Genomic DNA, 17,528 nt, shown 5'->3' with positions numbered 1-17,528 from the left:
ACACAAAAAGAGGTCGATAGCAATTTGCATCTGACTGCATCAGCATATCCATACATTACTCATTCTAAAGGGAAACATCACACTTGACCTTATGCCCTCTTCCCTATGTGCAATGTCTTGATCATCTATGCAGTAATCTGGGGTTCTGTGTGTAGTGGGATCAGGTTATGTATGTGGAAGAAAGATGTCAATCTGCCCTTTTTCCATACACAATTGTGAACTTGTATGAGTTTATGAACTCAGAATGGTTGTCCCCCTCCCCGCAAAGCACAGGACATAGGAACACTGGGTAGGGGAAAGGATAAGCCACTGCAGTAATGCGATAATATGTGGATTTTTATTTTCATAAAATTATGGAATGCTTTTATTGCATACTTGAGCACTTGGGTAATGCGCTTAAGTACATAGGTGGTAGAAAAGATAACATAATGTAAATGTCTCTTTGGTTCAGCCAAGAATCTAGGCAGTGCTATTAACTAGATATAACTCTTAGTCTGTGAAAATATTCATCAATTTAAAGTATTTTTCTTCAGTTCTATTCAGACCAGCACCTATGTTTGTGTTTGAGTATTATTTTCAAAGAAGATACTTCCTATGTATACCTAGATCTTTTTGTTAGTTGAAGTATGGCAACTGAGCACTACAACAATGAGTTGTCATGCCAAACCACAGTTCAATAATTCTTATGCTATCAGTTCCTTTTTATTAGGTTATTTTGCATAATCTATGAACCACTTCTGATGCAATATTTTGGACTCATAGACTAGCTTTTTAAAGGGATTGTGTGAGTGCCTAAAAATAGAAATGTTGCATTAAGATAGTTATCCAAAGATGAATCCATGAGTAGGACCTCAGAAATCTAGGATCCTGCTTGTAGATCCATTTGAGAATGGTTTTTTAAAAAAACATTTATATCCTGCTCTTCCTCCAAGGAGCCCAGAGCAATGTACTACATACAGTACTTGAGTTTCTCCTCACAACAACCCTGTGAAGTAGGTTAGGCTGAGAGAGAAGTGACTGGCCCAGAATCACTCAGCTAGTTTCATGGCTGAATGGGGATTTGAACTCGGGTCTCCCCGGTCCTAGTCCAGCACTCCAACCACTACACCACACTGGATCAGTCTTCATATTTCCTCACATAAACAGGAACATGTGGGCTCCTTTTAAAATTTCAGTCTACAAACATTGGAAAACTCAATATAATCCTATTGTTCTTAGCATATTTTAAACTGCTGAGATCAAATTTTAAGTGCTCTGGTTTCCTGTTGGGAAACATACTTAACTGTCATTTGCAACTATTTATATTTGAGGAATCCTGCTTCTGCATTTCATATTTTTGTAGAACAAAACCCAAGCCATGGTACCACAATAAAACTCGTACCCAACTCACCAAAGATGTACACCAGCATTTCCAAAGCCAATTCCAGCAAAAACACTTGCTAGATGCATCTTAGCCCTTGCTTCTCGATCCTCTGGGTTCCTGATGGCTCTGTGCAAATGCAAATATTTGACTCAAAGTAAGTATGCATGCTGTGAAACAAGCAAATTGTGCTATCACTTTTGTGCTGAAAAGATTTATCATGGCTTTCATAGGCAACAAACTACTTTATCAGATGCACAAAGAAAGGATCCAGATACTTTGATCAGCAGGGCAAGCATTATACACAGCAGACTTGGGATCCTTGCTCACCTGCTTACATGCCTATGTAGAATGTTTCCAGAAATCCTAGAAGATGCCAAGCAAGCAACCAGGATAAAATATTCATTTGCATCCCCAAGCTCCTTAAAAGTAGCAGTGGTCATGGACCCACCTGCATCACTGTTTCAAAATCAACCAGTGTGGAAGCTACCTTTCTGAAAGTTACTGGAACTGGGTATGTGTACCAGCAGAGGTCAGAATAAAGCACTATGATTTCTGGTGCTTGCTGCCCAAGGCACCTGTCCCAACCAAGTAGTCTGGTGCACTGAAAGGTGGTTTATAGGCTGCCTGATATTATCTCTCTTTTTTTGAGACTTCAGTTATGCAACTCCCATGACACATATTTGAGCTGTTCAATTATTTTTCATATCCATCTTATAAAACTGAGCACAGACAGTAAACCCTGTTAGATATATCCTAATTCTCTTTGCCATTACATCCTGCCTTCAGAAGTCAACTGCATGGCTCAAGACAGAAAGTTCTACACATTCTAATATAATAAGATTGCAATCCTAAACACACTTTTGAGAGATGAAGCCCACTGGTTTCAGAGGGACTTACTTTGGAGTAAACATAATTTTTAAAAAGATAATGTTTTATTGGTTTTCCAATAACCAACAAGAATCATTTCAACAGTCATTAATTTAATACACATCAAGCTTAACTGTATGATGTGCGACATCGTTTATGAGCGGCTACAAAGATAAGTTGGGGAAAAGAAAAATAATCTACGAAGGTAAGTTGGGGAAAGGGAAAATAATCTAAACAGATTTTAAAAAAATAATTTGCTTAATGTTAGGGAACAGTTTTTATGAAAGGATAGAAAGTTAATGAGAAAAACGTTACCTCTTCAAATATTTAGCAACAATTTGCAGTGCATGGATGGCCCAGACATCACTGATGGGATTGCTTCCTTGGTAAGCTGGTCGGCTCACTGGGTTTGAAGGGCAGGGACTGCGCTGATTGTAAGGAAGAGCAGTATAGGATTCAAGAGCATGGCTGGCAGGATGATCGGGTATGAGGAGAGAAATACAGAAAATGGAAGAACTTGAATTCAAGTGATTTGTCCTATAATGATTTGCAAAATCAGTATGACTGAAAAAGAATGAGTGAGTGACTGCTCCTGATTTTTCTTGTGTGGTTACCATACACACATACCCCATGCTGAGGCAGCTATCTTCAAGCACCATGAAAGACTTGTGTCACGGTGAGTGAGTAATATACATTGGGCTCTAGCACACGACCAGAAGTGGGTAGTTTGGGGCTGGAAGAGTCCTTACTACATACTGGACAGATGAGAAGGGCCTCTGTTGGGCTCTGCAACCCCCGATTCCAGACGAGTGCTGCAATGGCGAGCTTGGATCAGGGAAGTCCCCCGAGAATCGAGAGAAGAACCTTCTGACAATGCAAAGCATGGTCAAAGCCCAGTCATCAGCCACACTTTGGTCATGAGGGGGCAGGAGGCGGGCCAAGTCCTATTCAAGCCATTGCTAGCATGGGACCATAGAGTGGGCTATGAAGAGTGGCACATTCACAGCTAGCAGCCCCTTGTGAGTGCTTGCTCACAAACATGGCGGCTGGCTGCTAGAACCTGAACACACCAGGAAATGCTGGCACACAATTGACAGGCCTAGGTACTGGGGACCCTGCTCTTCACTAATGTGAGTTAAGAGCAAGAGTTAGGAGCAGAGTTACCCAGATTCAGCTACCAGGGATTGGGACATTTGCCCTGGTTCACCTGTGCATGTAACTCTGGGTTAGAGGCTGATGACCCAGATTTAGCTGCTTGTGTGAAGAGCCTTTGTGCTAAGTTGTCAGAGTTACATATAATCCTTTGTTAAATCTGCACCTGCATTGGTGAGTTTTCTCCAGTACTAAGGGGACAGGTTGCACATAGTTACCCTTTCCTGATAATCCCAGGCATTGGCAAGGTACTCCAGAATAGATGACTATTATCCTGCTAGGAGAAGCCTGAACTTGCCCATGTCTGTTGTTCTACCCTCCTGAATTACGCTGTGCCCTGAGGTTAGTTCACAGTCATGTTTCCCTATAAGATGCAGCCAATTCTATTGTCAAAGTGTCTTTAGTCTGGAGTTAGTTAGTCTTCCATAGGGCACCTGAGATTATAATACTTCCTTTCTATTCCCCATTTCCATCCAGAAGCAACAGTGGCAATGAATGGATGTTTGCAGAGCTGTTAGGTTTTATATGACTAGGACTTAGGGGTGTGCACAAAACCGGTATGCCCGGTTTGGATTGAGTCTGAACTGGACTGGGCATGTTTGGTTTTGTGCACACCTGAACACCCCCTGGTTTGGTTCAAGTTCAGGGGTTCTACCTTAATTTTAAAAAAAACAACCCTGAAACTTAGCACCTCTGGTAGCATTGCCATGGCCACAGAGGGAGTTCCAGAGGTTCCCCCTCCCCCCGCCGACCTCCTCTGGTGTCATTACATAGAGCACATCTAAAGTTCTATGCTCAGGCAATACGTGCGGCAAAGAGGCGGTTCTTTTCTGCCCTATTGCCTCTGCGAGTTCACGTCCAGTGGAGTTGTTCAGGGTTGTGAGGGGACTAGTATCTGCTCCCCCTCCCTTGAACCAGAATTTGGAGTCATCAGTTACCTGCTGCGGTTTTTTGCACACAAAATCTCCCGGATTTGGACCGACCTAGATGGAGACTCCACAATTAATTAGATGTCTGAACTGGAGGTGCCCAACAACTCCTCTTATGTGGTTTGATTGGATCTTTTTCAGTTTGTGACTCCTGAGGATGTGGACAAGCAGCTTGGAGCAGTGGGGCCTACCACTTGTTCTCTTGACCCTTGTCCAACATGGCTTGTTCTATCTAGCAAGGAGGCTGTTGTAGACGGCCTGGTGGAAATAATAAATGCTTCTCTGAGGGAGGGCAGGATGCCTCCTTGTCTTAAGGACGCAATCATTAGGCCTCTTCTAAAGAAGCCTGCATTAGATCCCTCAGAGTTGAGGAACCATAGGCCTATTTCCAACCTCCCATGGCTGGGCAAGGTAATTGAGAGGGTGGTGGCCTCTCAGCTCCAGGCGGTCTTGGAGGAAACTGATTATCTAGACCCATTTCAAACTGGTTTTCGGGTAGGCTATGGGGTGGAGACTACCTTGGATGCCCTGATAGATGATCCCCAATGGGGAATTGACAGAGGGAGTGTGAGACTGTTAGTCCTTTTGGATCTATCAGTGGCTTTTGATACTATCAGTCATAGTATCCTTCTGGAGTGCCTGGCGCTGTTTTGCAGTGGTTCTGCTCCTACCTCTTGGGCAGATTCCAGATGGTGTCACTTGGAGACTGTTGTTCTTCAAAACACGAACTTTTATATGGTATCCCCCAGGGCTCCATACTATCGCCAGTGCTTTTTAACATCTATATGAAACCGCTGGGAGAGATCATCAGGATATCAGTATACTGATGACACCCAAATCTGTTTTTCCATGTCATCAGCATCAGGAGAAGGCATAACCTCCCTAAATGCTTGCCAGGGAGTTATTCGCCCATGGCTTCATGCAGCGGGGTAAATGTTGATCAAAGCCAAGTCGAATTACACTGTTAATTAAATTGAGGGAAGCAGCCTCTCCCCTCTGCTCTTGGGTTTTGTTTTGGTCCAGTTCACATGGCATGCTTCTGTGTTTTCCTTCTAGCAAATGGGGTGGGGAGTGCTTACTAAAGAACTGTATCTGCATTTCTAAAGAGAGTATCCCTCTGATCATGCTAATGATTCTACATCAGTGCCTATCCCTATTTCAGAAAAACTAGCTTAAAACCAGCATTTTTAAAACTCAGAAATACACCAGGATAAGCTAGAATTCGCAAGACAAAGCTCAATTTGTATGTGGAGTGGGTCCAAGGATCTCAAAGGGACTTCAGGGTAAGTCTGGCTGGTGTGTGAACACACACACTCTTCTGAAGGAGATTCGGGGTAGAAGCCCTGTCTGTAAAGCCTCCTGGAGGCAGTGATGGGCTGGATGAGGGATAACAAACTGAGACTAAATCCAAGTAAGACAGAGGTACTTAATGTGCGAGGTTGGATCTCGGGAGACAATTTTGATCTGCCGGTTCTGGATGGGTTCACATTTCCCCAGAAGGAACAGGCAAGCAATCTGGGAGTGCTTCTGGGTCCAAACCTCTCTCTCGCGCCCCAGGTTAAAGCAGTGGCCTGAAGTGCTTTCTATCAGCTTTGGCTGATGCACCATCTGCATCTGTTTCTTGAGGTAAATGACCTCAGAACAGTAGTACATATGCTGGTAACCTCCAGATTTGACTACTGCAATGCACTCTGTGTGTGGCTGCTGCCCTTGTATGTAATTCAGAAACTGTAGTTGGTACAGAATGCAGCAGCTAGGCTGGTGTCAAGGCCATCTTGAAGAGACCATATGACTCCTATATTGAAAGAACTACACTGGCTACCAATAGGTTTTCAGGCAAAATACAAGGTGCTGGTTCTCTTTCTCTCACCCTCTCTCAGGCATACCCGTCGCTAAACCCATGCATGGTAGCTCTCACAAGAGTTAGCAAGCAAGCTGCCAGCAGGGGAAGAGGAAAGTGGTGGCACAGGAGGCGAGGCGGGAAACAAAATGGTGTGTGTGTGTGTGTGTGTGTGTGGAGAAAACGGCAACGGGCAGGCCACCAGCTCCTCTAGTTGCTACACAGGGGTGAGGCTTCTCTGTTGCCACATTCTCTGGAATGTGCTCCCTGCTGAAATAAGAGCCTCCCCAACTTTTATTAAAGACACATTTTTACACCCAAACCTTTTAACTAGACTGGTTTTTAATTTGTTTTAAGGTTTTTATTTTTGTTTTAACCTGTTTTATGTTGTTGTAAACTGCCCAGAAATGGCTGTTTGGGGTGGTTTACAAGTATAGGAACATAGGAAGCTGCCATATACTGAGTCAGACCATAGGTCCAGCTAGCTCAATATTGTCTACTCTACACAGACTGGCAGTGGCTTCTCCAACGTTGCAGGCAGGAATTTCTCTCAGCCCTATCTTGGGAGATGCCAGGGAGGGAACTTGAAACCTTCAGCTCTTCCCAGAGTGGCTCCATCTTGAGGGGAATATCTTACAGTGCTCACATATTGTCTCCCATTCATATGCAACCAGGGCAGACCTTGCTTAGCTAAGGGGACAAGTCATGCTTGCTACTACATGACCAGCTCTCTAAAAGTATGATCGATAGATAAAAACTAACTAGCTGAACTTACAGGGAAGACCAATGGATTTTTATGTAATCTATCTTCTTGCTGATAAGACTATATATGCTACCCATTGTGTTGCCAAATTTTGTGCCATTGCATACAAGTTGGGTAAGGATGTGCTCCTGGTTTGGGTAAGCTTCGCAATGTAACCATAACTGACAGATAGACTGTACCAACTATACTGAATGTAAATATTGTACTAGAATGCTGGAATCTGGTCAAGTACTGCTATAAAGATATTCATATTCAACTAACTAATGAATTATAGAGCCTTTTAGGATGAGTTTAGTCCCTACAGTATAGTGGATGTAACAATCATATTTTACTTCACAGGCTCTTGCCCATTTCTGGACACAATTTGAAGTGATGGTGCTGACCTTTAAAGCCCTACACAGTTTAGAAACTTGGTACTGGGCCACTTCTCCTGACATTGCCCTGCCAGGATACTGCAGTTATTGTCAGATGCTCCTCTCCGGGTGCCCCCAACTTCTGAGGTGAGGCTGGTGACAGCTAGGGAAAAGGGTTTCTTAGCTATGGCATGTTGCCTATGGAATGCTCTTTCTAGTGTCTAATGTGTGAACAGAGCTACAATTTCTCACACATACAGTAGTACACTTCCTATCTGTACCCTGAACTGAGGAGACTTGTACTCAGGTTCACTTTTAAAATGAATGCATATACAGTCAAGCGCACAAACACACATACATGTACAATGAACATAAGAACATAAGAAAAGCCCTGCTGGATCAGGCCCAGGGCCCATCTAGTCCAGCATCCTGTTTCGCACAGTGGCCCACCAGATGCCACTGGGAGCCTACAGGCAGGAGTTGAGGACATGCCCTCTCTCCTGCTGTTACTCCCCTGCAACTGGTACTCAGAGGCATCCTGTCTTTGAGGCTGGAAGTGGCCTGTAGCCCTCCGACTAGTAGCCAAAGATAGACCTCTCCTCCATGAAGTTATCCAAACTCCTCTTAAAGCCATCCAGGTTGTTGGCTGTCACCACATGTCGTGGCAGAGAATTCCACAAGCTGATTATGCATTGTATGAAAAAGTACTTCCATTTGTTGGTCCTAGATTTCCTGGCAATCAATTTCATGGGATGACCCCTAGTTCTAGTGTTATGGGAGAGGGAGAAGAATTTCTCTCTACCCACTTTCTCCACACCATGAATGATTTTATAGACCTCTAATACCTGCATAGAGCTTTATAGTTTGGTATGTCTGCTGACAATTCTCTGTTAGCATTCCATGGCAAGAAGGAATAGCCATTACACTGCATTAAAGCTGTGTAAGCTTCTACTGTGGATATGTGCAGAGGGAAAGAGGGATAAGGAACTGAGAGATAAACCAACTAGAAGCAGATCAAGTGAATGCTGAAATGTTAAGTCAGACTGTCATTCTGCCTCTAAAACATTTAGTCAATCTTCACTAACACACATTAACCAAGAAAATTCAAAATATATTTAAATTAAAAGAAGTCCACAATAAGGACCACATATACTTACCAAAGCACATCAAAGCCACTGTTGGCTACTACCCGCTCAGGCATATAGAGAGTGTGCAGAGGATCAATTATACCCAAATAGGGTTTAATGGCTCTAGAAGCAATGCCTAAACAGGGAAATTGTGTAAGTTTTTATTTAGAAAAAGAGACTGTCTACAAATATTTCACAATATAAACACCGCAGAAGTGTTGCATATTTATAAACAATGTACAAATGTATTATATGCAAAGATATACAGGTGGGGTGTATGAAATTTGCTACATAGTGATATCCATGTAGGAAATGTATCATGTGTGAGTAATCCTTAGTTTATGCTGAACACAAATAAAAAAACTGGCCAGATTAAGATCTAACAAACTATGGTTTGATATCTAGGCTTGTTAAAAAGTTTCATGAGTTCAGATGTAACAGTAAACTGTGGTTTGTATCAGATTACGAGAATATTTCAATTTCCATATGTGGAGTGAGAGAAATGCATGAGCTTGAAGCTTGCACTAGTAACCCTGGTTTGTTCTATCTGAACCCAGCTGTACACCATACAAAGTTTTGTACAAGTGTTTCCCCTTATGGTCCCCCAAATCTGTATAGATATGTATTTCATTATTATCATGCATTAGAGAACCTTACCCAAGAGAAACTTGTTCATGGGAGATGTGCCATTGAATACAGTAAAATGGAAGAATTGAAAGTCAGAGAAAATAATCAATCAGAACATTTTAACACAAAAGGAGCTTGGAAAGGAACCAAGATAATATATATATTTATATAATCCTTACCAGTTTTTACTTTTAGTTCTTTGTAATCAAAAATAGCAACCCCAGTGGTTTCGCTTCCAGTTCCAGCTGTTGTAGGAACTTTGAAAAAGAATGCATTGATTTTGTTACAATAGACACAATGTCATAAATCAACCTAAAAATGGAGGTTATATACTATACTACTACTTGGTCTTAATCAGCTCTCCAGAGAAAACACTAGGCCTTTTGGCAATTTGTGTGAAGATATTTATTTATCACTTACTCAATCCATCTTACTTAAGGTTCCCAGGTAGAGCTTGTAGGACAATACCTCCTTATGATATAAGAAATGAAAATTTAAAAACATCACACATGCTATCATTTCTCCCTCTCCCTCTCCTCCCCCCACTTTCCTTACCTGCAATCAGTGGTTTGAGAGTGACTTTGACAGGCTTTCCTTTTCCAATGGGAGCATTGACATAATCCAAGAAATCTGACTCAGGACTGGATGCGTACAGATCAGCAGTTTTACAAGTGTCAATAACTGAACCTCCGCCTATGGCAACATAGGAGTCAAACTCCCCCTTTTTAGCAAATTCGATGGCATCCATGAAACTTGGAAAGAAAAGACCTTTTGGTTTATTTGAAAGTTTTATCTTGTCCTACCTTACAATTCACAGAGTGTCGCAATGTATTTTAAAACTGAAAGATAAAATAAATGGGGAAAAATGCAAAATATACAGATCTAGCAGTTCAGATATTTTGTCTCTTCCTGGAGGATTCCATTACTGGCTGGATCTCAACAGTGTGAAAATATAATGATTTCTGGATCTCAACAGTATGAAAATATAGGCCCATAATCCAGAGACCCAAATGTAAATGAGGCACTATTAGCAGCTATGGGAAGGAAAATCCCACAACTTCCCAGGGCTCTTTCCCTTTCCTGAAAACAAAAAAGCTCTGCAGGATGATGTCCAGTGACCCTGATTCTCCCCACTGTACACATACAGAAATGAATAAAGATTTCTTCTTCTTTTGACTTTTCTGAACAACAATTTTAAAAGCCTCTAATAATTAAGCACTAAGAAACCTATAGTTCTGGGGACCTGAAGCTGTGGGGAGAGTCCACCCATCTCTTCATGTATTTTGCAGCTAAAGCAGGGTTTTTTTTAAACTTTGGGCCCCCAGATGTTGTTGGACTACAACTCCCAGAAACCTCAGCTGCAAAGGCTTTTGCTTGGGGATTATGGGAGTTGTAGTCCAACAACATCTGGGGGCCCAAGGTTAAGAAACCCTGAGCTAAAGTGTATGAGGCTTAATACATTCTACCAAGTGAGCATTCTAGATTCAGAGTTCTGAAGTACACAATAAGTAGGGGAGCACACCAATGAACATTCACCTGGAGATGTCCTATTGTTGAAATCATTTGCAGAAATGATCATTTTACTAGAAAATGCAATATCCAATAAGACTAAAACCACAAAGAATTGCTAGAATAAGTTTCCTCCGACTCTAATCACACCTGCCTCCACCAATATAAGCTAATCAGTTAAACACACACAGAGCCCTGGTTTTAAAATAAGGTTATGCATAGGCAAGAACTACACAACTGAAGAACAACCTTAGAGCATGGATTTCATATCTGGGTAATATAGGCAGAAGGGTCTTGTCAATTTTATGAATACGAATACAATGAATATTTGTGTTCTCTCTCTCTCTCTCTCTCTCTCTCTCTCTCTCTCTCTATATATATATATATATATAGAGAGAGAGAGAGAGAGAGAGAGAGAGAGCGCTAATCCCATGTGTGGCAGCTCTTGCTAGACTTCGCAAGCAGCTGCTGGGGAGTGATAGGGGCGGACGGGGGGAAAGAGACGGCCATCAGCCAGGGAGGGCGAGAGGAAAGCCAAGAAGAGAACTAGAAGCACAGATGCTCTGCGCCCAGTTCCGCTAGTATTTATTATATTTATATTTTAAGAGATCATATTCGAATATGAGGGAGAAGGAGGTGCTGGACTTGAACTGTTTAGGATTTTCTATGGGAATTGTGCTAGAAAGGCTACAGAAAACCAGTAGTGTGGACCTTGAAGTATCACTGTAGTAAAAATACGTGGGAAAGAAAAAATAGCTAATACTTCTGGCCCGTGTAAACAACATTAGCTCATCAGAAGATGCAAAATGGGTATGTAAATTGAGATCCACTTGATAAAGGGCAGATTGCACAAATATATGAAAGAATAAGTACCTCTGGTCTGTTGGTTCCACCCTTACGTTGTCATAAATTTGGAAGTTTATGCCATTCGTTGTCAGAGAATCCAATACTGCTTTCATGGGAGGAAGCTGACAAATGTTCTTATCTGTCATCACACAAACGTTTCTAACACCCAGATTGTTCAAGTCCTGTAGTGAGAAAAAGTTAAAGAAAAATAGACAAAATCTAAACCAATCCAATCAAATTCCAACTAAACATGAAGACAGAAGTTTGTAAAGTTAACTTGTATCATGAGCCATGTACAACAATGAGCCATGTACAACAATGAGCCATGTACAACAAAGACATTTACAAAAATCAGGGCAGAACAATAAATGCACACAGAGAAGCTGTAAATTGATTAAAACAGAGATTTTGTAATAGTCATCTTAAGTCACACAAGTTTATGTCTAGATTTTCAACACAATCATACCATTACTAGTTTATATTACATTTTGTACAGATTAATGCAATGGACTGTTTATGTCACTGAAGTGCCTTCTTGATAAGAAGTCTTTTCTTTCCTTTTCCTCTGATTTCCTCGCAAACAGCTCCTCAAGCCTGATCTCTCTGTCTGTCCACCACTGATGCCACAGAGAAGTAGGATAGCCTTGCACTTTGAAGTAGGGCAGGGGTTTGCAACCTATGGTGCTCCAGATGTTGCTGAACTACAACTCCCATCATCCCCAGCCACAATAAATTATAGCTGAGAATGATGGGAGATGTAGTTCAGCAACATCTGGAGTACTACAGGTAGAGAACCCCTGAAACAGGGGACAGCATTTAAAATACATTTTAAATAGCTTATTTTAAAAGGAGGGTTTTCAACTTTTTAAAAAAACTAATAAAAGCGGGAGACTGATGAAACATCTCTGGGAAGGCATTCCAAAGATGGGGATTAACTACTGAGAAGGCCCTGGTCCCCGCAAACTAGATCTGCATCAGTGGTAGAGCTGAGAACAGTGCCTGAGAGATGAGCATTGCAGAAAAACATCTCTCTGGAATGCTGAACACCTTGGTTGCAATGCTACCAAACACAATAACCAACATTCCACATTAGGGGCCCACCAGGGCTGCTGTGCAACTGACCTTGTGCTGCACAGAATGTTGACCAATAACTGGCTTGTACGGTTTCCCAGACTATGGGAAACACCTCTATTGGGCATCAGCAATATAGGAAGATGCTGAGAGGTATCATCTCATACTGCGCAGGAGATGGCAATGGTACCCCTTCTGCTATTCTACCAAAGACAACCACAGGGCCCTGTGGTCTCCAGTAGTCAACACCAACTCGACAGCACACTTTACCTTTACTCATCTTAATTCTTTACCTGCAGATGCAGCAAATTTTAGGATTCATATGTATATTTTCTTGGATATAGCTAGAGTTTCACTGAAGTTGTTCATGTTTTCATTTCATGTATCAACTCATGGAAAGATGTAAACACCAGCTTACCATGCCTACTTCTCTAGTAACTCCCTCTCCATATCGGATATTGGAAACAGCCATCTGAACAGATTAAAAAAGAACACATTTTAGAAAAGTGGTTAGAGTTAAGCTGACCCAAGTTATTTTTTCAACTAACCAACATGTATACTATGTTCAACAAGGAGTAGCTTTAAATGAAAACGCTAGACATCTTCATTTTTCAAAATGTCCTTATTTATTAAGCTTACCTCAAAGGCATAATCTGTTTTCCCCAAAGCAGCATGTTTGGTACCTGGAATAGAAATTATAGCAAATTTATTAAGATTTTTTGGGGGGGGGGGCGAAGACAAACCACATGTCTACGCAGGTCCTATTAAATCTCAAGTGTTAATATGGCGTCTCTTGGTTCATAATTTTTTTTAAAAAATATATTTCATTTTTGAGATGTACTTGTTTAGTATATAATTTGCTGTTACCAGCATGGAAACTGGGGTGACCATGATTGCAGCATCCACATGGAGTCAAGGCTCACACATATAACAGCTGACGCCCAGTAAGGTAGGTTGGGAGAGAGAGTGACAAACCCAACGTCACTGAATTAGCATCGTGCCAAGAGGGGATTTGAATCTGGGCCTTCCCAATCCTAGTCTAGCATTCTAGCCACTACATCACATGCACTGATGGGGTTCATGCCTCTTCCTCTCCATCATTGCTATAGGATTAAGTGGTGACAGATGATTCAGTGCTAGCAGAATTACAAGTGTATGGCAGATACAGCCCAACTAAAGTCAAACATGTAACTCACTCTGAACTTTAAACTTGGTTCCATATTTTCTTCTCTAGAGTACAATTTACTTCCTTCTAGATGCTTACAGCCAAGTAATTGATTGATCAGCTCGAATTAATGGGTTCAGTTCAATTTGCTCATCCTTTCAACTGCTCCCTTAAGGTTGCCAGGTCACAATGCTGCACGGCAATTAGATGCCACAACTGGCGGAATTCTTCTGCCATAGAATTCCTAAAAGGCACAACATCCCTGTCAGGTTCTAAACAGAGCAATCCAGTGTCTCCTTGGCATACCTGTCCATGTCTTTCCTGCACAAGCTCTATCCCAGGCCTGGCATATGATGAAGCAGGATGAGCTACTTCAGGCATCAGATTTTGAATGGCAGCATTTGGAGCCATTCCAATTACTTGCTGGCTGTAGGATCTGCTATGGCTGGCAACAGGCAGCTCTCCTGCCAAATTCTATGAACACCACTCCCTCTTCCTCTCCATATTTCCTCTTCATTCTCAATTTAAATTGAGTACACTGTGCGCAAAAGGGAGGAAGAAGTGTGGAACTCCAGCTATTCACCCAACTTACCTGCTGGCTGGGTGCAGCAAGACTGCCTTTTGCTGCTGCAGGGCAGCTGCAAGAGACCTACCTGTGGCTGCTGCCAACTTGGTATGGAGAGCAGAGGTAGCGCAGCAGGAGCAAGCAGCAGCAATGATCTGTGCAGCTACTGTTACCTCCACCTCTTATCCAGCTTTAGGGTACAGCAGTTGTTAAGTTGAGCAGTCAGGTAAGGGGATGGTGCGTGCGTGCGTACACACACATGCAGGGCCATCCTTAGGGCGGGGTGATCAAGGTGACTGCCCCCAGCCCTGTGTTCCTGCAGGCCCCGCACCTGCCTCCCTATCCTGCAGCCGAGATGCCTCCTCTGCGCCCAGGCAGCATGGGACTGGCCAGGATCAGGAGGCTTGCCTGCTATTGAAAGGCTCCATGAATGCTGCTTCAGCTCCTTCTCCACCACCGGACTGTCAGCTGTTCAGTGGGTGGGCAGGGCTCCACGAGGCCTCAATGCTGGCCTTCCTGAAGCTCTCCAGGGGGGACTGGCAGATGGCTTGTAGGCAGCAGAGGAGGTGGAGTGGCCAGCACTGGCTGCCCACCAGAGCACTGTGCATACCCCCTGCCCTGCAGTCCTATCTATCCATCCATCCATCCATCCATCCATCCGATTTCTATACTGCCCTTCCAAAAATGGCTTAGGGTGGTTTACACAGAGAAATAATAAATAAATAAGATGGCTCCCTGTCCTCAAAGGGCTCACAATAAAAAAAGAAACATAAGATAGACACCAGCAACAGTCACTGGAGGTACTGTGTTGGGGGTGAATAGGAGCAGTTACTCTCCCCCTGCTAAATAAAGAGAGTCACCACATTGAAAGGTGCCTCTTTGCCAAGTTAGCAGGAGTTGCACAGGTAGTCCTGTGCCGAGCCTGTGCCTTCCTCCTCCTCAGAGTCAGCAATGGACAATATGGAATTTCCCTTTTTTTGTTATCATCTCGCCCTTTTATATTTATCAAATGGCTTGCTATAGGGCTTTGATATCAGGCACAGATGTCGGGCAGCATGGGAGGGCTCAGTATATTTAATTTGAAGTGGATTGGACAATCTTTGATTTTTAATAATTTGTTTGAATTGTTTCTAAGAACATCCTATAAGTGGCTTGTTTAATTGCAGAAAATTACTAAAACTTCTGGAACTGAAGCCCCCGCTTGGACCATCATCCCACCCCATATGGAGGAATCTGCCTTTTGCCTTCATAAAAAAGGGTTAAACACCCCATTTTTGCCCCACCCTTTAGATCTTCTGGAATGGCTTGGCATAGGGCTTTGATAGTGAGCACAAATGTAGGGCTGGGTGGGAGAGCTCTGTGTATTTAATATGAAGTGGACTGTCCAAATTATTGATTTTAGAAACCTTTCCCCTACTGCAGTAAAGCTGCCAGAAAGAGTTCTCTCTGTCCATAGATAGGTATTCACACTCTATATGAAAATGGAGCGAACTGTAAACACAGCCAAATAAATAAATACATACATACACTTACGCACTTTGTAAGTGCACTATGCTCAAGTTGGCTTGCAATCCAGAAGGTCTGAGTGAGAACTGTGAGGCAAACAGCATGTGTTGTGCATTTAACTTTTCCCCTTACAAATGCACTATATGTCCAACAAACTCACTCACTGACTCACACTGTTATCACACTATGTCATCAGTCAGTATGATTCTGTAATCATATGAAATGTTAAGGAGGCCCTGCACATGATGATTTGCCCCCAGCCCCCCACCCCTCTAGGGATGGCCCCGCTAGGGATGGGGTGAGGAGTGGCATAGGGTATTCTGCTTCAGATACCAAGAGGTCTTGGGCCACTTATGTCCCCAGGTTTTATGTGAGATGTTGCCCCATGCCCTACATTCCCTTGGTTCCTTCTTTCTTCACCTCCTTGGCTCAGTCACTTGCTCTTGCCTTTCGCTCCTGCTTTGTCCTACTTTCCTTTAGCTGTCTCTTGGTCAGGCTCCCTAACACTCTGATCTCCCTCTCACTGCACATAGCCCCATCTGACCTTAAATCCTAGGCAATCTCTTCAGAGTCCCCTCCTCGGCCCCTTTTCTCAGTCCATGGCCTACTCTACGCCCTTCCTTCAGCTGCTTTGCCCCTGGACTGCCTGCAGCTTAGCTTCCCTACCTCCTGGGACCTCTTCCCTGCCTTCAGGCTGTCCCACACAGCTATTCCTGTCCCTAGGGCCTGCATACAGATGAATTCCAGCCAAATTGGCCTTTTTGCTTTTTATTACAAAAGCTGGACTGCAAATATTCTGCCATCTTTATTTACTGAGCATTAATGAAGCAGCTCAGCCAGTTAATATTTGGGGTTCAGTGCCCCAAGCATGGCAGATAGACAGTAGCCCTTAGTACTTCCATATTGATGCAGCAGAGTCCCAATGGGACCAGTTTGTATATGACCTTGAGTGGGAATGAAGTAAAATGTTCTCTGTATCCTGAATAAAATTTAGCAAAACACAAGCAAATGCTGTGACTGGATAATTGCTCTGCAGACCTATTGATTTTTATTTTATTTTTTGCTGCCTACATAGCACCCAATTACCATGCTGCATGTTTATTGGCAAAACAAAAATCAGCCAAGGTTGGCCTAGTTCTGATTTTTTCCTGAAGAATGTCTGATGAATCTTAGTGACCCATGCCTCTACATCTCTTTTCTTTAAAAATGCATTAGGACTGCTTCTGGGTCTTGGAAGGATCATGTCATAGCATCCAAGTGTATGTGTGTGCATATATTTGTTAAAACATTACTTCCCAACAGATTTTTTTTCAATGGCAGATCTGCATTTATTTACTGATTGCATTTCTATACTGCCAAGTTATAAGATTTTATGGTGCTTTACAGAGATGGAATATATATAACGACTGAAGAAAATTAAAACCAATAAAACATTAGTTACAAACAGTTAAATGATTAAAACATATGAGAGCACTTGGGTGGCTTTAAGCTCTCCATAAAGCTTTGTAAAGTGCTGGATTGCCAGGTAAGGGTGGTCTGGAATGGATGACAGTAGGGGTGGTGGTGGTGGTTCAAATGGATGCTGACATGGCAGTAAGTTCTCAGTCAAAAGTTGGGACATGAGGGCATGTGTTTGTGGTGGGTGTGAGGCTGAACGCTCCCAAGTCCAGTTCCCAAGATTCTCTACCTGTCAATTCTCCTGACTTCCATCCCCAGGATCAGGAAGTTGGGTGGAGACTCTCAAGAACAGACTTGGACAGGTTCAGACATCACATCCGCCAGGAATGTACACCGTAGTGTCCTGACATTTTATCAAAGTTATCGGCTTACTGCACTGTTAGCGGT

General features: G+C 42.8%; 1 protein-coding gene across 4 annotated transcripts in view; it reads right to left on the bottom strand.

The window, feature by feature from the left end:
• The window catches only part of ADHFE1 (alcohol dehydrogenase iron containing 1), a 29,653-nt gene that overhangs the window by 7,700 nt on the left and 4,425 nt on the right, over positions 1-17,528 (bottom strand). For 2 of the 4 annotated variants that reach the window (XM_053313324.1, XM_053313325.1), the window contains exons 3-10: positions 13,087-13,130; positions 12,866-12,919; positions 11,404-11,558; positions 9,577-9,773; positions 9,201-9,278; positions 8,425-8,530; positions 2,546-2,698; positions 1,391-1,489 (exon numbers count right to left, since the gene is read on the bottom strand). In XM_053313324.1, the coding sequence (XP_053169299.1) occupies positions 1,391-1,489; positions 2,546-2,698; positions 8,425-8,530; positions 9,201-9,278; positions 9,577-9,773; positions 11,404-11,558; positions 12,866-12,919; positions 13,087-13,130 (886 nt within the window). Of the gene's footprint in view, positions 1-1,390; positions 1,490-2,545; positions 2,699-8,424; positions 8,531-9,200; positions 9,279-9,576; positions 9,774-11,403; positions 11,559-12,865; positions 12,920-13,086; positions 13,131-13,643; positions 13,784-17,528 lie in introns of those variants that run through there. The other 2 variants (XM_053313327.1, XM_053313326.1) reach the window with 2 other exon arrangements.

Source organism: Hemicordylus capensis, chromosome 4 (genome assembly GCF_027244095.1).
Source record: "Hemicordylus capensis ecotype Gifberg chromosome 4, rHemCap1.1.pri, whole genome shotgun sequence".
Taxonomy (NCBI): domain Eukaryota; kingdom Metazoa; phylum Chordata; class Lepidosauria; order Squamata; family Cordylidae; genus Hemicordylus; species Hemicordylus capensis.
This window is presented reverse-complemented; position numbering and strand designations above follow the sequence as displayed.